Source organism: Notamacropus eugenii, chromosome 3 (assembly GCF_028372415.1).
Source record: "Notamacropus eugenii isolate mMacEug1 chromosome 3, mMacEug1.pri_v2, whole genome shotgun sequence".
Lineage (NCBI taxonomy): Eukaryota > Metazoa > Chordata > Mammalia > Diprotodontia > Macropodidae > Notamacropus > Notamacropus eugenii.
Genome location: NC_092874.1, coordinates 59,709,925 through 59,731,939, shown reverse-complemented (window position 1 = coordinate 59,731,939; position 22,015 = coordinate 59,709,925). Strand labels below are relative to the sequence as shown.

Genomic DNA, 22,015 nt, shown 5'->3' with positions numbered 1-22,015 from the left:
ATTCCCCAGCATCAAGCCAAATGAAATACACATAACAGTTGCCTAATGTTTTTAAATGAATTCAATTGCTTGATTTTAGGTAGGTATATACAATAACTGTACAACATATCGGTGATCTCACAAATTTGAGTTCTCTCTGTAGACTTGCAGAGGGTGAATCATCCATGGCTTCGTCTTTTATACCCTTGCCCTAAACAATGGCTTCACCACACAATAAAGAAGCCCTTACTTCACTAGATCTGTCCAAATTTCCAAATGCAGTCTAGTCTGAACTTTCCCATCTATGCACATCTGAACCCAGATCATTATCTAGCTGCAGTGTTGTCCAGGATACATGTCCAGAGAGACAGGCTCAATGGATTATCCATCTGACTTCATATCTCCGTCTGACCTAGAGGCACTTTATCCACTTGACTTTTCCTATAGGGATTGCTAAGCCAAACCATTGTGTATGGTTATGCATCTTGTTTAGGAAGCATGGGTCCATTCCAGAGAATGATGTAATGAATGAGCACAATGCCATTTGCACACTGGGGCATTTGGAGGAGCTTATTCTCTATAGAATCCTTGTAGCTGAACTGAATGCAAGCTGTCCTTCATGGCAGCCTGGCAAGTGTATAACTCAGCTTCATGTCTGAAGTTGATAATCAGAGGAGCGTTAAATAATATTATCTGCATTGGTGCACCTCTATAAAATCTCATGTATGATCTTAACATATGCACTAGAGCTTTTGTTGAAATTGCAAATGTTGATGGCAAATCTCCGACTTGAATCTCAGTCAGAATGGATCTGCTAGAACTCATGGCTGAAGTCTGGCAGCTAGGTGGCACAGTTGACAGAGCACTGAACCTGGAATCAAGGACTGAATTCAAATCTAGCCTCAGACATTTACTAGCTGTGTGACCCTTGACAATTCACTTAATCGCTGTCTGCCTCAGTTTCCTTAACTATAAAATGGGGACAATAGTAGCACTTACTTCCTAGAGTTGTTGTGAGAATCAAATTAGATAGTATTCCGTTAAAAGCTCTCAACATAGTAGTCACTTAATAAATGCTTATTCCATTCTCCTTCCCATGCCCCTGAACACCAATCCCCTCTACAAAATACCTAACAATCACAGGTAAATTACAAGGTTCCCACCTAAACTTCTTAATTACAGGAACTATGCCTTCTCTATCCCTCCACCTATCCCCTCTCTTTTCTCTCCTGTCACTATACAGATATCTTACAAAGAGGAGGGAGAGGGGCATTCTGCAAATGCTATAAATTGGCTAAATTTCCTCACCGAGACCTTCAGTAATTAATATGTATTCTTCCTTGATTGGTTTATGTTCAGACCTTTAAAGAAAGACATCTACTAAATTAAAAAGCAGTCATAATCTTACTGAGCTGACAACATAAAAGTTTCAGGGCAAGGTTGCTGAAAATGCTCTCCATTAGTAATATTATGACAAATTAGGCCATGTCTGAGGAATCGGTAATCAAGGTCACTAAAAAGCAGTCTCTTGAAGCTCATTTAACATTGGCAGTAGTGTCATAATGGGAGGAACCTTGGATTTGGAATCAGAAGTTCTGGATTTGAGTCCTGGCAATGGCATTTAATAGCCTTGTGACATTGAACAAATCCTAACCTCCTTGAGATTCTTTTTACTTATAATTAAAATGGGAATCATAATACATGCTCTCTTTTGTCCTGATAGAGAAGTTATTGGGGATCAAATAAGAAAATGAACATAAAGTTCATTTTATAATGCAAAGAGAGGAATAAACAAATAGCTCTTTTTATTAGCAATGAATAACATGACTACCTGATAGTTATGGAGAAGCCATAGAGTTTTTTAAACAACATTTTTATTAACTTCAATGAAATTCTTAAATCAAGTTCAATCAATTAATTATTCTAGACTAGAGGCATTAAATTAGTCATTGAATGCTGTAATTTTAATAGAAATGAGTAAAATTCTCCATATACAACACTTTATTTTAAGTACAAATGCTTATAATTCTCATAGAGTGCAAATAATAGATTAATTGTAGATCTATATCAAGAGAAGGAATCTCTACCCCAGTGGAAACCAACTGGGGAGCTCCCCACACTGATTCAATCACAGGGCCAGAATTCTGTACTTTTTACTCCCCAAAGAAAAAATAAACACATCTTTCTAAACCAGATACTATGAAGATAATTTTGGAGAGGGAATACCCTGTCATCCTTATCCATATAGATTCTCTTATTTCCACAGATGATACTAAAGTGGGCTAAGCTAAGAGTATTGGCTGCTTGACTCATACAGACCATCTCAGTGGGTTCTTTTTTTACTGAATGTGGAAAAATTTGAAGGCATAAATCAAATTAAAATGATGATATTTCAAAGAATTACAGAGGAGACTGGTACTTTCTTTTCCTGAGCAGGAACTATGTCAAGCATTGATTTTCCACCAAAGATTCAAGCCAGCACTAGGCTTTATCAATATAAGCAAGAAGGGCCAGACAATTCAATATTCTAGTCCCATTTCAAAAATCACTTAGGAGACAAACACAAAATTGAAGTGAAGAAAATTAAAAGGAGTTTAGATCATCAACGATAAATATACATTTGAAAGAACTTTCAAATGTTTATCTAGATAAGAATGAACCATTCCATATAACAGAAAATAATCCCTTCTTTTCAAGTTTTAAAACCAGATTCCATATCATTGTCAGGTAATTTTTTTTCCACCATCACATGCTGAGAACATCCACAGCAGGCATGCTATAGAACAGTACAGTCTGGGGAAGGAGAATAATTCAGAATTGGTAACAAAATGCCACCTTTGCCCTCTCACTTCAATCCAGCAAGTACACTAACTAAATTCAATGCCATGATTGTATATGTGCCACATATGCTTGTTGTGGTATGCAACAGAGACATCTTGGAGTGGAATATGGTCCTGGATTTTCTTATTCCATCTTCCAGTTTTGACAAAGAGCTGGAGAGAATGGACCTTATTAACTACTGTGGAAAGGGGTTGATATAAATTCTCAAGAACCAAATATTTCAAACCAAAAACTGGGATACAAGGCAAATGAAATTTGCCTCACTGACATGTTACTTAGGTTTCTAAATTGCCATTTTCAGTCAGTGTTTTGTGTTTTTATATCTAGAATCATCACCTGTCAGGCCAATGGAGACCATGTTCAATACCAAATGGATGAGAGGTCCAATATTTTAGAGTTGTGATTTGCACTGCCCTGTGAGGCAGTTCTATCACTAGAAAGAGCATCAACTTGGAGTTAGGACACCTGTGTTCAAATCCTAGATTAGGCTACCTGCATAGCCATGGGCAAATTATTTAAACTCTCTAAGTCTCAGTTTTCTTATCTAAAGAATGGGGCAGATGATGCTCTAGTTATCTATCCCACAATCTTATTTTGAAAAAGGCACTTTTGAGGAAGGTAAGTCTTAAAGTCCTTTATTAACAGGAGATTATTAGATCTGCTTTATACATGGATATTTATGTGTACACGTGTCTATAATATAATATAATATATATATATGTATATATAATAAATGAACGAACAGACACTCATTTTCATGGCAATTATGACGATTCTCCAACTTATAGTTCTACTTTTTGTCCTCAACATTTTGTAAACTATTTTAGGTTTACTGTAATTTTTACTGTTTTGACTGTTTTTACAATTACTATTTGCCAGACATTTGAATAACTGGAACTTTTAAAGTATTTAAAATTGGAACTGCCCCCAGAAAATCCAAGAGATATGACTGAGAAACATATATGCTGGTGTACATGTTGAATGATGGGCTGTGAAGAAATGTGCTACATTTTGTCAAAAAGTATTTAAGTACATTTTAACCTCTCCTCAAAAAAAAAAAAAAAAACGTACTTATTGAAGAACATCATGCTATTGCAAAGCATAAAATCCAGTCAGTAGTAATTACAGTGGTATAATTTGCACTTCATTCACAACCAATTTGTGGTGGAAAACAGGTTAGTCAATCAATAACCATTTATGAAATTCTTACTATGTGCCAAACTAGATGCTGGCTATACAAGAATAAAAGTGAAGCAATCCCAGCCCTTGCATTCTATTGGATAGACAACATGGGTACACATTCACAATATGCATTAATTATATTTTTTAAAATACTCCCCAAATGAAAGATAGATATAAAAACAGACGGTTATATTTCTAAGTTATAATGAATAGTAGTATAGAATAAAGTGGTTAGTAGTCATTAATTAGTGAGGTTTTCCTTTGTTGTTGTTTTTCGTATTAATTTAATCATCAGCATACCAAAATTTTATGTACTAACATTGGGAATGCAAAAATGAATTTCATTGCCATTGCTGTTAAAGTAGCAGCAGTTTAATACAGTGCTTCATTAAACCATCATGGTTTGACATACTGTAGGTATAAAGGAATTGGGTTTTCTTCTGGCTAATATTGGTGTCCCAATGAGAGTTACCTCTAGGTGGCCCTTCTTCTGATTCTTCAGATTTGTTTAAATATATAATATATTTATTTTTCAATTCTCAACATTCACTTCCACAAAAATTTGAATTCAAACTTTTCTAGAGGGGCAGAGCCAAGATGGCAGAGTAGAAAGACACACATACTCTAGCTCTTCCCCCACAGCCCACAAAATACCAGTAAAGAATGACTCTCAACAAATTGTAGAGCAGCAGAAGCCACAAAACAATGGAGTGGAGGAGATTTCCAGCCCAGGGTGACCTGGAAGGCCGACTGGAAAGGTCTGTTGCAGTAGATGCAGAGCAGAGCACATTCCAGCCCAGGCCACGCAGCACCAGGAGGAGCAGGATCAGAGCAGATCTCAGGGGTGGAATCCCCAGAAGCAGTGGAGGTTCCCAGACCCCTCAACCCACAAGCACCAAATAAAGCTTCAAAGACAATCAGTTGTTCAATATCTACCAGGACATCTCTCATGGCAGGTCACCATGGAAATAAAATTTCCCAGAGCAAGGAAAATGGGAAGAACAATGAAAAAAAAGAAGAGGAAGAAAAGTTGTTGATCATGATGGAATGACCAGTAATGACTGAGAATTTTTAACAAAATGTGAACAATGCAATATTTTGGACTTTTACATGGAGAATCCTATTTGACTGAAAAAATATTTTTGCTGGGAAATACAGTTATACTATTAGGACCTGTGCTGTAAGTGAAGAAAAATACAGAACATGTAGATATGGAAGAAATTGAAGCAACTAAAACAGAAAAGTCACATAAATGGAAAAAATGAGGAAAGAAGAAAAAATGCTTTTAAGAGATACTGTAAAGAGAAAGGGGGAAAAAAATACCAGTAGTATGTAGTGGTTGCTGATCAAAGAAAAATAATTTCTTTTAGAGACCCAACATCATATATAATTTTCTACTCCATGAGGAAGACAAGGAAGTTGTAATTCATGCCCCAGGAAAATCTTTGGAATTGAAAGACAGAAAAGCAAAGAAAATTCACTCATGAGTTGGGAATTAAGGAAGCTGAAATCGCTTGGAAACAGGATTCTAGTCTTGTCAAAAAAAAATTTCTACCCATCTCTACCCACCTCCCAACCCCGGACTGTATGTATCCCATTCATCCCTTTCTCCAGTCTATCTTCCCTTCCTTTACCCACCCTTCTTCCATCTCCCTTCCTCTCTATTTTCCTGTAGGGTAAAATCTATTTCTATACTCCATTGCCTGTATATCTTAATTTCCAGTTGCATGCTAAAACAATTTTTAACATTCATTCTTAAGGCTTCAAGTGCCATATTCTCTTCCTCCCTCCACATCCACCCTCATTGACAAAACAAGCAATTCAATATAGGTCATACATGTGCAACAATGCAAAGCACTTCCATAATAGTTATTCTGTAAAAGGCTAACCACATTTCCTTCTGTCCTATCCAGCCCTTCATTTATTCCATTCTCTCCCTGGACCTGTCCTCCCACAATAGTATTTGCTTCTGATTATCCTTTCCCCAATTTGCTGTCCCTTCTATTATCTTCCCTCTTCCATCCCCTTCCTCCTGCCTTCCTACAGGATAAAATACATTTCCATATCCAATGGAGTGTATGTCATATCAGAGAGCTCAAACTAAAATCTTTAAAGGCAATTCCAGTCCACCTAGGACAAACTAGGGCAGCTGGATGGTTCAGGATATAGATCATGGGATTGGAGATCAAACTTGTCTTCTAAGTTTATATCCAGTCTCAGACACTAACTAGCTGAGTGACCCTGGACAAGTCACTTAACTATGTTTGCTTCAATTTTTCGTCTGTAAAATGAGCTGGAGAAGGAAACTTCAAACTACTCCAGTATCTTTGCAAAGAAAACCCTAGATGGGGTCACAAAGAGTCAGACACAAGAGAAACAACTGAACAAGCCCACCTTCCATGTTAAAATTTGGAACTTTTATCTATACCATTTATCATAGATATGAATATGAAAAAATAGATTATCTGTCAATAGATACATCTGATTTAAGATTCAAGGACTGGAGGGATCTGACTTTGATCTCTTTGCATTTAATCTTTTTTTTTTCATTTTGGTACATGTTTGGTCAACTTCAAAATAGTAGAGGAGATTGGTCTTTCAATATTCTTCATACAAAAATGATCTCCAAGAATGAACAAAATATGTAAAAAAAAAAATCTCTTCATAAGAAGGAAAAGTCTGGAGTTTTAAGAGGAGATAGTAGCCATTTCATATAATTCAATTCACAATATAACAATATTAGTAACACTGCTTCAGAGCTGCTTGTTACCAAATCATGAAATAGCTGTAATTAGGTACTAAGTTCAGCAGAAAGGCTAATAAAGTCTAGTGGCAGTGTGCTCCTCCAATTCTTTGAACACACACACACATACACAGAGACATGAACACACACACCAGGTTTTGTTAGAGCAGGTCCAAGTAAACAGGCAAAATCCATGCCTCAGGTAGCATTAACAGTTTTATAATCTAGATTCAATTATTTCTTTGGTGCTCACCAATTACACAGATTTGTCATAACAATTATATGTTACATATAAAACAACTGAAAACCAGTTGGCTTTTTGTAACAGCAAGGACCCTGGCCTACACAGAAGGGCCTTCTGTATAGGTTCTTAGATCTGCTTTTCTAAAAAGGAAAGCAAATTTTGAGGGGTCAACAAACTACTTTAACAAGGAAACATATATCATTCACTTAGTTCAGGGGGAAAAATCAGCGCTCTGAACTTCAGAGAGATTAACAGACAGGGCTTCCAACTGCCTGACCATAAGCAATACGTACATCACAGATCAACAGATAGATCCAGTTGTGTGACCATACATACATAGTTACCAGAGAGAGAAGCACCAATATCTGAGTTTTCAAAGCTGGGGCTCCTTAGCAGCTGCCCAGAGTCCCATCAAGCCAAACACTTTCAATGAGTAATTCCCAAAGTAAAATTTCACCTCAGAGTATTTATATACTTTTCAGAGCCAGAAGGCATCACAATCCTTGAGAATCAGTGCCTCAATAGAAATTAATCAAAGGTGTGGGACTCCCCTAATCAAGCTTCCCTTAATGGGCAGGCTGATCAATGGGTGGGGAAGACTTTAACTCGCTAATTAACATTACACTTCTCAAGAGCAGAGATTGTTTCATTTTTTTTCTTTCTTTTAAATATCTTAATATATCAAGTAGCAAGTATTTTTATTCATCTTTCCCTCCTAATATACTCCCTTCCATCATCATTGTTCATTTTTTAAAAAATTCTTTCAATATATCTCCACCTGATCCAGCAAAACAAGTTTCCACATTCACCCATGCTTCTTTCAGTATTTTAAGCTCATCACTTCTGTGTTAGAAAGTGAGTGCCATGTTTCACCTTCATTATTTTGAACTTTGAATTTATCATTTTCTTAAACATAGTTCTAAAGTACATCAGAGTTGTTTTTGTTTCTAATATTGTCACTGTATAAATTGTTCTCCTAGCTTTGCTTGCTTCATTCTGCATCACTTCAGAAAGGTCTTCCTAGTTTAAAACTGTCCATTTCTTATGAAAGAATAATATTCCATTGTATTCATATGCCACAATTAGGTTATCTTTTCCCAGGAAGGTCATCTTTCAGTTTCCAATTTTTGGCAACCACAAAAAGAGCTTCAATAAATAATTTTTAAATTATTTGCCCTTTTCCACTTTCTTTGTTTTCTTTGGTGTGTATAATGTCTAGCATATCACAGGGATTTAATAAATATTTGCTGAGTAACTATTCATTTTTCATGCATCTGTTTTTCTAGGTATATATATACCTAGTCATAGTCATATGACCATAGACATAGACCTATATATAGTCATCTATATCTATATTTACATTTAACATAATACATGAATCTGGAAGGAGATAATAGATTCAAGATGTAGAATAAAACAAATTTTTAGGCATGGTCAATGCAAAAATTTGTTTGCTTGATAATGCAAATTCACCACAAAGTTATCCTCTTCATCCCCATGGAGTATAAAAAGTAAAATAGAAAGTTGGCTAACTGAAAATAAAATCCATTTTATTATAATAAAGCACTCATGAAATTACAAGGGTTCCTAACCACTGGGCCTCTTTTGCAGTATGATGAAGCTTATTCTTTCCTTCTGAGAATAACATCTTAAATATATAAATAAAAATTCAGAAGATTACAAAAGAAACTAATTATATTCAAATACCCTATGTTAGAAACCAGTCTTTGATTGGCTTCCTGATGACTGATTTATAAATGTTTTCAAGTTTTCAAAAAATTTCACCTAAATTATTTCATTTGAACTTCATAACAACCATGTGAGACAAGTATTTTTGGTGTTATCATTCTCATTTTTCAAATGAGAAAATTGAGGATAAGAATTTAAATGACTTGAGGGGAGGGGCCAAGATGGTGGAGTAGAGAGACACACATACTCTAGCTCTTCTCCCGCAGCCCATAAAATACCTGTAAAAAAAAGACTCTCAACAAATTCTAGAGCAGCAGAAGCCGCCGAACAATGGAGTAGAGATTTCCAGGCCAGGGTGACCTGGAAGGTCAATGGGAAAGGTCTGTTGCACCAGACATGGAGCAGACTTCAGTCCTGTCTTGGCTGACTAGGAGAAGCAGGACCTTGGGGGCAGAATCCCTGGCAATAGCAGCAGAGGTTCCCAGACTCCCCAACCCACAAACACCAGAGGCAGCTTCAAAGGTCAGTGAGAGAGCTTTTTCACCTCCATGACAAGGGAGCAGGGTCATCCCCTAACTTTGGCCACAGACTGCAACAGCAGCAGCAGCAGGATGTTGTGACTGAGGTGACGGTGGTTGCAGCAAGCATTGTTGGAGTGCTCAGCTTGGAGCCCCTGGGGGAATTGAATAGCTGATCTGAATCTCAGCCAGCCCAGTCAGGCTGGGGAGTAAACTCTGCTCCCTGGATTGTGCCACCTTGGAGGAACTGAGAACTTACAGGTCCCCAGAGTATACCTTACTCTTGACAAAGGACCCAAAAGTCAAGTAACTGGTTGGAAAAATACCTAAAAAAAGAGGAAAAAATAAGACTATAGAAGGTTACTTTCTTGATGAACAGGTATTCTCTCCCATCCTTTTGGATGAGGAAGAACAATGTTTACCATCAGAGGAAGACACAAAAGTCAAGGCTTCTGCATCCAAAACCTCCAAAATAAACCTCCAGACGATGGAATAGCTCAAAAAGGATTTTGAAAATCAAGTAAGACAGGTGGAGGAAAATTGGGAAGAGAAATGAGAGCAATGCAAGAAAATCAAGAAAAACAAATCAACAGCTTGCTAAAGGAGACCCCCAAAAATGCTAAAGAAAATAACACCTTTAAAAATAGGCTAGCTCAATTGGAAAAGAGGTCCAAAAAGTCAATGAGGAAAAGAATGCTTTAAAAAGCAAAATTAGCCAAATGGAAAAGGAGGTTCAAAAGCTCACAGAAGAAAATAGTTCTATGAAAATTAGAATGGAACAAATGGAGGCTAATGACTTTATGAAAAATCAAGAAATTACAAAATAAAACCAAAAGAATGAAAAAAATAGAAGATAATGTGAAATAGCTCATGGGAAAAACAACTGACCTGGAAAATAGTTGCAGGAGAGATAACTTAAAAATTATGGGACTACTTGAAGGCCAGGATAAAAAACGGTGCCTACACATCATCTTTCATGAAATTATCAAGGAAAACTGCCCTGATATTCTAGAACCAGAGGGCAAAATAAATATTGAAAGAATCCACCAATCACCTTCTGAAAGAGACCCAAAAAGAGAAACTCCTAGGAATATTGTAGCCAAATTCCAGAGTTTCCAGGGTTAAGGAGAAAATATTGCAAGAAACTGGAAAGAAACAATTTGAGTATTGTAGAAATACAATCAGAATAACACAAGATCTAGCATCTTCTACATTAAGGGATCGAAGGGCTTGGAATATGATATTCCAGAAGTCAAAGGAACTAGGATTAAAACCAAGAATCACCTACCCAGCAAAACTGAGTACAATACTTCAGGGGAAAAAATGGTTATTCAATGAAACAGAGGACTTTCAAGCATTCTTGATGAAAAGACCAGAGCTAAAAAGAAAATATGACTTTTAAACACAAGAATCAAGAGAAGCATGAAAAGATAAACAGGACAGACAAATCACAAGGGACTTACTAAAGGTGAACTGTTTACATTTCTAATTGGAAAGATAATATCTGTAACTCTTGAAACATTTCTCAGTATCTGGGTAGGTGGAGGGATTATACACACACACACACACACACATGCATATATATATATATATGTATATGTATGTATATATAGCGAGAGAGAGAGAGAGAGAAACAGAGACAGAGACAGAGAGCACAGGGTGAGTTGAATAGGAAGGGATCGTATCTAAAAAAATAAAATTAAGGGGTGAGAGAAGAATATACTGGGAGGAGAAAGGGAGAAATGGAATGGGGCAAATTATCTTTCATAGAAGAGGCAAGAAAAAGCTTTTCTAATGAAGCGGAAAAGAGAGGGAGGAGAGAGGGAAAAAGTGAAGCTTACTCTATTCACATTTGGCTGAAGGAAGGAATAACATGCATACTCAATTTGGTATGAAAATCTATCTTATACTACAGGAAAGTAGGGGAGAAGGGGATAAGCAGGGTAGAGAGGGATGATGGAAGGGAGGGCAAATAGGAGGAGGGAGCAATTAGAAGAAAACACTCTGGGGAGGGACAAGGTCAAAAGAGAGAACAGAAGAAATGGGGGGCAGGATAGGATGGAGAGAAGTGTAGTTACTCTTACACAACACAACTATTATGGAAGTCATTTGCAAAACTACACATATATAGCCTATATTGAATTGCTTGCCCTCTCAGTGGGGATGGGTGGGGAGAGAGGAAGGAAGAGAAGTTGGAACTCAAAGTTTTAGGAACAAATATTGAGAATTGTTTTTGGGTACAACTGGGAAATAAAAAATACAGGTAATGGGGTATAGAAATCTGTGTTGCCCTGCAGGACAAAAGAGAAGATGGGGATAAGGGAAGGGAGTGGTAGTAGAAGGGAGGGTACATTGGTGGAAAGAGCAATCAGAATGCAAGGCATTTTGGGGTGGAGAAAGGGGAGAGATGAGGAGAAAATTTGGAACTCAAAATTTTGTGGAAATGAATGTTGAAAACTTAAATAAATTTTTAAAAAAAGAATTTAAATGATTTGCTAATAAGCATTCATGGTAGCATCTGAACCCACATTTTCCTTCCTCCAAGATCAACCTTATAGACACTAAACTGGGCTACCTAGTCAACATCCCTTGGTGAAGGATCATTGATGTGCCCTGCATTATAACTTGCTTTTTAAAAACTAATCTTTACTAGACTGAATATAAAAGGGCTTTGGTTCATTAATATAAATATGAATATAAAATTATTTATAAACTGAATATAAAATGGTATGGTAAATAGAGTTTGCCTAAAAGCTAAGATGACCTGTGTTCAAATTCTGATTTTTACACATACTGTGTGACCCTGAGTAAATCACAGTCGTAATTCCCAGGGCTCTAAATAGATCTCTATGAATGTTTCAGGGGTGTCAATATACATTGATGGAGGGAATTTCATCATCTGGAAGTTTCCTTTATTATTAAAATCACAGATCCAGTCCTTGCTTCCATTCTTGTAAAATGTCCAAGATGGGCTTCTCTATGCCTTTAGTTCTCTTTCAATGGTCACTCCAACAGACATTAGTGCAAATGTCACTTCTAATTTGTATAGGAATTCTTCCAAATCCCTTAGGGCAGTGTCACTGTACCGCAACTTGCTGTACCCAATTCCCAAGGAAATTTCATGCAGGTGGCACAGAATGTCATGAATTGTACTTGGCTGCTATCCAACAGGCCCACTGGGGAAAGGAGTTAGCAGGGATTTTTATAAGGTTGGGCAACAGATTTGTTTTTTGTGTTTTTCTTTTTAGAAAATTAAGAAAACTATATTTCTTGCAATGACTAAAATGTGTTTAGAGATAGGGCTGAAGAGTACTCAGAAGGAAAACAAGCTAAGGTGGAGGCAGGCTAGGGTCAGATGAACACAGAGGAACAACAAAGATGCCTTTAATTCTGTTTAAGTACATATTCACTTCTTCAATTAAAACCACTTTTATCATCTGTTTTTGTCTTGAATCCTCAAATTTTCACATTTATAAACTAGAATGAACTTGTGACCAGGAGATGAGACAGCCTGGTGCAGCAGAAAGAGCTTCAGCCCTTGAGGCAAATGGATTCATACTAGCTGTGTGACCTTGGGTAAATTATACAACCTCCCTGGGACTCATTCCTCATCTCTAGCATAAAGAAGATGGAATAGATTGCTTCTTAGGTTCTTCCAGCTTTAGTTTTATGATCCTGTGAAGGGGAAGAGCCCTGAATTCCATACTGCTAAGAAATAGCACACCCCAAAAGCTCCACAATAGGAAGTCGAGGGGTCTGGAATCAGGCTAACAGCAGAAGCACTAATGCCTAACCAATGTCTTAATGTTTGGGAGTAGGTAAGAGTAGTGGCTTGTCAACTAGCTGATTATTCTTTAGGGTTGTTTGGATTCATGTCTCCAGAAATGTTTTCTTATATTTAGATTCACCTTTCTAAATTTCATTACAACAGATGATAACAATAGTTTAGAATCATAGGAATACAGTGTTGGAAGGGACCTTGGAAACCATCTATTTCAACCTAACTAAGAAAACACTCCACAGTATCCTCTGCAAATAAAATATTTCTTGGAAGAGCAAAGGTGACTACAGAGAGATTCCTTGTATAATGGGCTGCCATATCATATTCAACAGAATTTCACGATGAGTATACAGTGTATCTGACAATCACAAAAAGTACTCGAATTTTCTACTCAATCTATGCAATTATCAAATTTGTAGCATGGAAAGAAAAGACAAAAGAATAAAAATAAACTAAATCAGAGAGAGAAAAGCACTGCATCTACACATTGAAGGAAGTGATACATTGGGGAAATGATCCATAGATCAAAGTCAGATGGCAGTATTATGGATTAAAAGGTCATTTACTGCAACATGAAAAAGAATTCTACCTTTTTTTGCATATATACTACAAGAGAAGTGCTGCCAAAGTACTAAAGATGGATTTGGGGGTTGAATCATTTAGTTGAATTCTCTCTAGGTGATAGAGGTTCTATGGATCTCCGCTAAAGGTTATACACGGCATATGGAAGGACTGACAGTTACAGACTGATCAGTTAAGGAACAGTTCTGCCACAGTGACTATAGAACTAGTTATACTCTCATCCTGTTCCCAGGGACCTTGGTTTTTAACTTCAGGGAACAGACCATATGGGACTTTTCTTGAGGTCACTGCTTTGGGATATTTCTCTATGGTCTATGAGGCTATGTCAAATTGGTTATGCAATAAACAGTGTTGAGTGTCAGATTGAAAGACGAATTTATACAATTGCAAAATCTCTGTTTTGTTAGTTCTCATGTCTAATTTCATAACAGAATCAGATAGACGAACCCTTGGGCATTACCACATGGAGAAGGCCATCTGTAACTCCTCTGTTGGTTCCAAACTCAAAGAGGGGTTACTGTTCATTCCCTGGAAATGCTTTAGACCCCAGGGCAATTGGTTTCTCTGCTGGCCCATAACCAATGCTGTGAGGTCTCACACCTGCCAAACTGCCCATTTTTTATAACTACCCCAAAGAAGCTGGGAAATAAAATTAACGAATCTTAACATTGAAATGGAAATTTTACTTAAGGCACAATTTACTTACAATTAATTTTTTCAAATCAAATAACATATCATTATGACCACTGTCACACAGTCTTACATTCCAACACTTTAAAAATGTTTGCATGTGCCTTTATACTGTGATAACACAGTAATATTTCATACCCTATATGGAACATTAACATTTGCACCATCATCACACAACCATCCCTACATCAGGCTAATCCCAGTGGGATATCTAGGAAGTCATATACAATGGTAAATATTTTTGATCTACTATATAAAACATTTAAATATGTTGCTTCACATCAGGTTAAATGGTGAAGATTAGTAACCTTTTTTTATACGTCAAAGTCTCAGAGAATTGCCTAGAGCAAATTTCCCTGGGTAAAAAAGCTGTGCTATATCAAAGACAGGGTTTACTGACTCCTAAATGGTCCACTATCCATTATACCAAGTTTCCTCCCTAGATATCATCTCATCTCACACTGTATGATTATTTCATATAACATCTGATGCACAGAGAGGTATCACATTGAAGTAAAATGTTGGATTTGGAATCAAAAAGGCCTGCATTCAAATCCTGCCTCAGATGTTTACTAGTGGTATGACCCTTAGCTACTCATTTAACTTCTCTCAGCCTGAATCTGCTCATCTGAAAGAGGAGAGGATTGAACTAGATAACCTCTAAAGGACATTTATACTTTTAAATCTATGATCAGTAATGTATCACATATCGTATTTCATATCATAATAATCTGTTATTTATCACTTAGTCTATGACTAGGATCCAGATCTTTTGATGAGAAATAGAATCATGGCTAGAATGGTTAAAGGCCTAAGCTTAAAATTCAAACAAATTTGTTCAATTAAAAGAATCATGTTTGAATGAAGCAAGCAAGAGGTTTCTTTCAGTGTTTCATAAGAAAATCTACTAAATCAATGATAAAATAAAAAAAATTCTTAATAAGTTTATTTTCACTTGAATTCAGGGAAGAAGAGAAGGGGGGGAAATAGCTAAATGACCTGGGGAGGGGGAAATATCTTCTCACCTCTCTGTTCCTCAGGTTCTTCGTCTGTAAAGTTGGAGTATCTAGGTTATACTCAAGGTCTCCAGCACCTTAAGGATTCTGCATTCCTTTTCTCATATCAGAAAAATTTGAAATCTTTCAGGAGAGTTATCATTCCAACAGAACTGCTTCTGAAAGCCTTCACCTAACCTACAGCTGTTTTCAACATCATTCACCTTTAGGAAATCTCTTCCTTCATTATTAAGGGAAATGGAAGAGGGGATCTCAAGTAAATGTTATTTGGAAAACATTTAATTAAGTGATAAAAGTTTGATACAGTAACTTGGATCAAATTACTCACCTCAACTTGATTGATTCAAGAAATGGCAATTTTCCTTATTCTCAAGACATTTTGTTGATTTCCTATTTTACATCATGAAACCATACCTGAAAAGGCTGAGGTGAGGCAATGTTGAGAACTTTCCTTTTCCATATGTTGCCTTGATTTCCATATATCTGCCACAGTATATGTCCCTTTGTGTTATTCCAAATTCTTTGATAAATCACCAGTCTGTAAATATGCTTTCCAAACATGTGATAATGGAAGCGAAAGATGCAGCTTTGATTGTCAGTGTTATTAAGAACAGGACTGAGCAACACAGCTCTGTTTTGGAAGACCTGTGGTTCTGAAGACTCTATGTAGAGATAATGCCCTTTAACTGTACCCAAAGTATTATCTTTCATTGGTCCTGTGTTGAGTGTTGAAGTAGAGCCCTGGTTTCTCGTCCAATCAAAATCATCCTCTTTGTCTTGTTCCCAGTTGCAGAGCCCATTTTCAAAATCACAATAGAGTTCAGGTGCTGTAATTGACAAATAACAAAAGACTGAATGATAAATAACAGAAAGAAATAATAATTCACAGAATATCGTATGGTTAATCCTCCATTACCAAAATCAAATTAAATCAAGAGTAACTGCAACTGTTTAGAGCACATCAAAAACAGCAAAGCCTTTTAATCTGAGAACAAAATCTGGTGGAATTCACAGCTTCACTTGCTTATTTCAAGATTAAGATCATTTTTCCACATTTTAAACGTTTTGTTGAAGTACATTCATAGTTTACAAAATCAAAAGCCAATACCTGAAAAGTTTTTACAGAGGTAAAGTTGTAGGCTTTTATTACTTATTAACAATTTCCAAAACCTTCACATCAGAAATCCCTACTGCTAACTTGTTTTTTAATGCAGTGTATTGTTTAAATCCATCACTTTCTCTCCATTTTCTTTGCTATCACTGTGGCCAAACAATTCATAGCTGGTTTGCTGCAAAAATCTTCCAATTCTTCTGACTGGTCTCCCAGACTCGAGATTCCTTCTAACACAGCATTCACACTATTGCCAAATCAACATTTAATAGTTCCCTAATTTACTCAGTTATCAAATACGACATCCTTTGTCTAGCATTTAAGAGAAAGTATGATAAGCTAATCCTACTGTATCTAACTAATCATATTTTCAGGCCTCCTCTCTATTCCATATGCAGCATATGCATAGTTACACCTTCATAACTTAAAATTATTTCCTTCACCATGAATGACCTCTGTCCCATCTTCTGTCTACTCAAATCCTATCCAGTCTCCTACTTATTCATCCACATAGCCTTACCTATGTACTCCATCCCCTATCAATCATATTTTCTTTTGATTTTTTCCAGTTGTTATTGACTTCACACAATTTTCCCTTGTTTTGGTTTATGCGTGTTAATTGTTTTATTTATTCAAATTGCTATGAGTCAAAAGAAATACTAAATAGTAAATCTTTTCGGAAGGCTCTTGGCACAATATTCAGTGAATGGACAAAGATTAAAGGAAGGCTCCCAGCACATTAGTGCTTATCAAAATTGCAAATTATTATCTTTAAAGGCAGAAAGAACCGGCCCTCAACTGTGGAAGAGATGCAGTATAATTGTTGACAATGGTCTCCTCCCTTCCTCAAAAGATCATACACAGCTATCTCTTCCATAGACTCAATGCAGCCCCTGAAGCTGAGATGCAACAAATTATGGATTATTTCTCTTTGTTTATGCTGATTTTGGCCTAACAATGAACCTCAAGGAAATACAGGTGTTCCATCAGCCAGCACCAACCACATCATATGTATATGGAACCATCAGTTACAGCTTGCTGAGGATAAGTTCACTTACCTTTGCAGTGTACATCCAAGGATGTACACATTGATAATGGGGTTGACACATGCATTTCCAGAGCTAGCTCAATGTTGTGGGAGAGAAGAGGTATTAGACTGACTACCAAACTGAAGGTCTACAGAGATGACCTCATTGTTGTATGCCTGTGTAACCTGAACATCTACCAGCACCATGCCAGGAAAGTAAATGGTTTCCATCTGAGTTGTCAGAAAGATTCTGAACATCATCTGGCGGGATAAGATACCAGACACTAAAGTCCTTCCTCAACTAAACTGCCAAGCATTCAAACTTCTGTAGAGAGCACAACTTCAATGGGTTGGCCATGTTGTTCAAATGCCAAATGTATGCTTGCCTAAAAGACTATTTTATAGAGAACTCACACAGAGCAAGTATGCTTATATGATGGTCAGAAGAAGCAATACAAGGACACTCTCAAGGTCTCTCTTACAAACTTTGGAATTGATTGCATGCCATGGGAAACACCAGTACAGAACCACCCAATATGGTATGCCCTCATCAGAAAAACTGCTGTGCTCTATGAGCAGAGCAGAACTGAAATAGCTCAAAAGAAACATGAGATGCACAAATTTATAGGATCCACCCCAAATGTTCACTCAGACTATTTGTGCCTGACCTGTGGTAGAGTATTCCAAGTTCATATTGGTCTCCTCAGCCACAGATGAACACACTATAATGACTCTAATACAGTGATGTCATTTTGGTCCTCTTAGGGAACAAAAGACAACCACCTTCCCAGAAATTTAGGTGCTAATTATGAACTATCTTATGTAATGTGCTGTTCTTTAAGCATGAAAGTCTTCCTCCTCCAATAAGGTTGCAATCTCCATGAGATTCTAGAGCAGGGTGCAAGAAGGGGTTATCCATCTTCACACTTAAAAGAATTAAGTACTTATACATACAGCAGAAAATATTGCTATGTCTTTAAAAGGAATATATAATTTTCATTTTGATGAATAGTGGCAAAGTGCTGATCTACAGTGGGAGAAAGGGGTTTCCTTATATCTCTGTGTACTAATGAAATCACAGGTCTACTCAATATCCTTATACACACTTCCAGGATTTTAGAGGATGCCAACTTCATATGTAGTGCTTGTTTGGACTTATTTGGAAAGGAGGGAGAGGACATGGAGATGGTGTGTGGTGGGAGTACAGTGAAAGAAAAGTGAAAAAAATAAATGAGGGCCTCCACTTTTTTTAGCTTCCTTATCATAGGTTAATATTTTCTAAATTTCATGTACATTATCTTTAACTATCCATCTCTGCAACTACACTTGGAGTTTAAGGTGAAGTATTACTAAAATGCAATAAACAAAATTCTCCATGAATAGGTGCAGTGGAGCAAGCCCAAATCAACTGATGCCTAGGAACTGCTGTGACTCCTCTCAGGCCTAACGAAGGTAACCAAGTGAGGAAATGTCAAATGAGGGGTAAACTTCCACCTGATATTTCTTCACTTGTGGATAATCAAACCCAGCTGTGACTTAGACTGAGCAACATGCAGCGTGATTCCCCCAGGTGTCAGTTTTTAACTATAGAGCAGAGGAGACTATCAGGTATCTGAGCTTTTAAAATGTATTGTATTTTTAACTGGTGCTACAAGTAAGACATTTTCTATGATGTCTGACTGAACACTGCCCATATAGTGAATTTTCATTTTCTAGGTCAATGTCAGGGGAAGAAGCTACCCATCCCTACCCTAAAAGGAACCAAATAAATACATGTACATGCAGCAGGAAATGTTGCCCTACCCTTTGAAGGTATAGAATTTATCCTTCTTTGAAAGACTGTCCTTACTATGCCCAAAGGGCAACCAAACTGTGTATATTCTTTGTTCCAACAATACCACCATGAGGTATATATCCCAAAGAGATCATAAAAATGGAAAAGAAACTATATGTGCAAAAAATATTTATAGCAACCCTTTTCATGGTGACAAAATATTAGAAATTAAGGGGATGCTCATCAATTGGGGAATGGTTGAACAAGTTGTGGAATATGAATGTAAGAGAAAACTTGTGCAATAAGAAATGAACATGCAGATTTCTGAAAAACCTAGAAAGATTTGTACAAACTGATGCAAAGTGAAATGAGCAGAATCAGGGAAACCTTGTACACAGTATCAGCAACATCATGTGATGATCAACTATAAATGACTCAGCTCTTCTCACCAACACAATAATCCAAGACCAGCACAATGGACTCATGAAGGAAAATGCCATTCACATCAAGATAAAGAAATGATGCACTCTGAATGCATGTTGAAGCATATTTTATCACTTACTTTTTTCTTTCTCATGGTTTTATTTCCTTTTGATCCATTTCTTTTTCCACAACCATGACAAATACAGAAATATGTTTTACATATATGCCTCAGAAGAGGCAAGGGGAGGGTAGAGGAGGGAGGGAGAAGGAGAAAAACAGGAACTCAAAAACTTGTAAAAATGAATGCTAAAAAATTTTCTTGATATATAATTGGGGAAAAAATAAGAATACTATTTTAAAAAAATTGTGCTCACATTGCCATGGGTCCTTCAGACAATACAATGAGGATAAAGAGTGAATTAGGATGCTAGCTGATCACAAGGATCATGTGTGGTTATTTATTCCTACTAAGCAACTAATCTGACAGATTTTTTTCAAAGTCTGGCTTGCCTAGCTACACAGACTTTCAAAGACTACATGAAACTATTAACACTGCCAACACATCCTATCAAGATCATCCACTGATGATCATTGAACATAACTTTAAATATTAGGTAGGTGAATTCAGTGCCTCCACCAAAGTTCTATTCTGTATGTTTCAGACCAATATCACTCATAGGAGTTCTCAAAGGAGATTCCAATAAAGCACAAAATCTGAGATCCAATCAGTAAATTGACAAGCATTTTATTAAGAACCAACTATATAGAGTATTCTGAAGTCGGTGTAGTGTTAAGCTATTAAAGTTTAATTAGCTAAGACTTTTGGGACACCCTAATAATTCCAGGCACTATGCTTAGTGCTGGCAATGCAAAGACCAAAATCAAACAGCTCCTTCCCTCAAGGGACTTTCTTTCTGTGGAAGAGAGAACAAATACACATTTGTGTGGATGCAAAAAAACCACACAAAATACAAAGTAGTTTTGGGGAAAATGAAGTAGTAGTTAGAGGATCATAAAAGATCATACATAGGTAGCACCTGAACTAAGGAAAAGGTGAAGAGAGAGTATATTGCACGTATGAAAGGCAGCCCAGTGCAAAGGCATGGAGAGTCGAAATGGGATATTACATTTAAGGAACAGCAAGGAGGGCAATTTGACTAGACCAAAAGCGAAGTGAAGGTGGATATAGTAAAATTATAAATTCCTAGGGCAGCTAGAGGACTGGCCCTAAAGTCAAGAGAACCCAAGTTCAAATTCAGTCCCAGACATTCACTAATTTTCTGACCCTGAACAAGTCACTTAACCCCGATTACCTTGCCCCCCAAAAAAACTTCTTAGTAAACTGGGAAAATTTCACTATTATAACACCATTATTTGAAACATTGCCTAGTTAAGCTAGGAGACAGTCATCTTCAGAGTGTTGATAACCAGTTAGTTAATTATTGGACACAAGGAGTTTTGTAATCATCTACTAAAGCTTGGAAATGCTGTGACCTGCATAGAAGGGAGGCACAAACACAATGATGATCTCAAAGGGAAGGAAAAAGGAAGGGAATAAGCATTTGGTTAAGGACTTACTGTATGCCAGGCACTGTGCTAAGCCTCATCATCATAATAATTAATAATAATAACAACAACCCTAATACCTAACATTTATATAGCATTTACTGTATGCCAGGCCCTGGACTAAATACTTTACAATTATTTCCTCACTCGATCCTCAAAACAACCCTGTGAAGTAGGTTCTATTATTACCCTCATTTTACAGTTTAGGAAACTGAGGCAGAAAGAAATTAAGTAACTGGCCTGTGGTCACACAGCTATAAAGCTATATAGGCCTGATGCCTATAAACTCAGTTCTTCCTGACTGTAAGCCTAGCACTCTATACACCGTGTCTCTTAACTCCTCACAGATTCTGCAAAGTATAAGAACTGCGTCCATTGGAATTGGTGGCAGAATCAACTTGGGTACTTCCAGAACACTGTCAAGTCTTGAGCTGCAATATCCACTATTTTATTAAATCATCTCTAAATTCCAAAATCTCAGCCCCATAAAACGATAATGGTATTGTCCATGTTTCATTTGAGGTTATAATTTCTTCTTTCTTGTTATTTAATAAATATACGATTGGCAATGAGGAGAAAGTTTCACCTTTCAACAAGTGGCCTATGTCCTTGTAGGAGAGGAGCAAAAATTGTCTTCTTGGGAGATAACCTGAATCTAGCCTGTTGGACTGAGCTTCTGGAGCAGGTGCGTTAAGGATTCTCCTGGACTACAATGTCCAAATGGCAAGGCCTGAGAACTAATAGTGAACCAAGAGACCTTGATTATCTTTGAAATCAGTCTCAGGTCATCCACCTAGGATAAAAATGGCACAGTGAATTGAAAGAAAAGAAACAGGATAAAAGGGAGGC

General features: G+C 36.9%; 1 protein-coding gene across 4 annotated transcripts in view; it reads right to left on the bottom strand.

Annotated features, from left to right (window-relative positions):
- The window catches only part of MALRD1 (MAM and LDL receptor class A domain containing 1), a 1,140,778-nt gene that overhangs the window by 650,231 nt on the left and 468,532 nt on the right, over nt 1-22,015 (bottom strand). For all 4 annotated transcript variants that reach the window (XR_011976660.1, XM_072651641.1, XM_072651639.1 and 1 more), the window contains one exon: nt 15,680-16,092. Coding sequence is in view for 3 of the 4 variants with exons in the window: in XM_072651641.1 (XP_072507742.1) it covers nt 15,680-16,092 (413 nt within the window). In the remaining variant the exon portion in view is untranslated. The remainder of the gene's footprint in view (nt 1-15,679; nt 16,093-22,015) is intronic.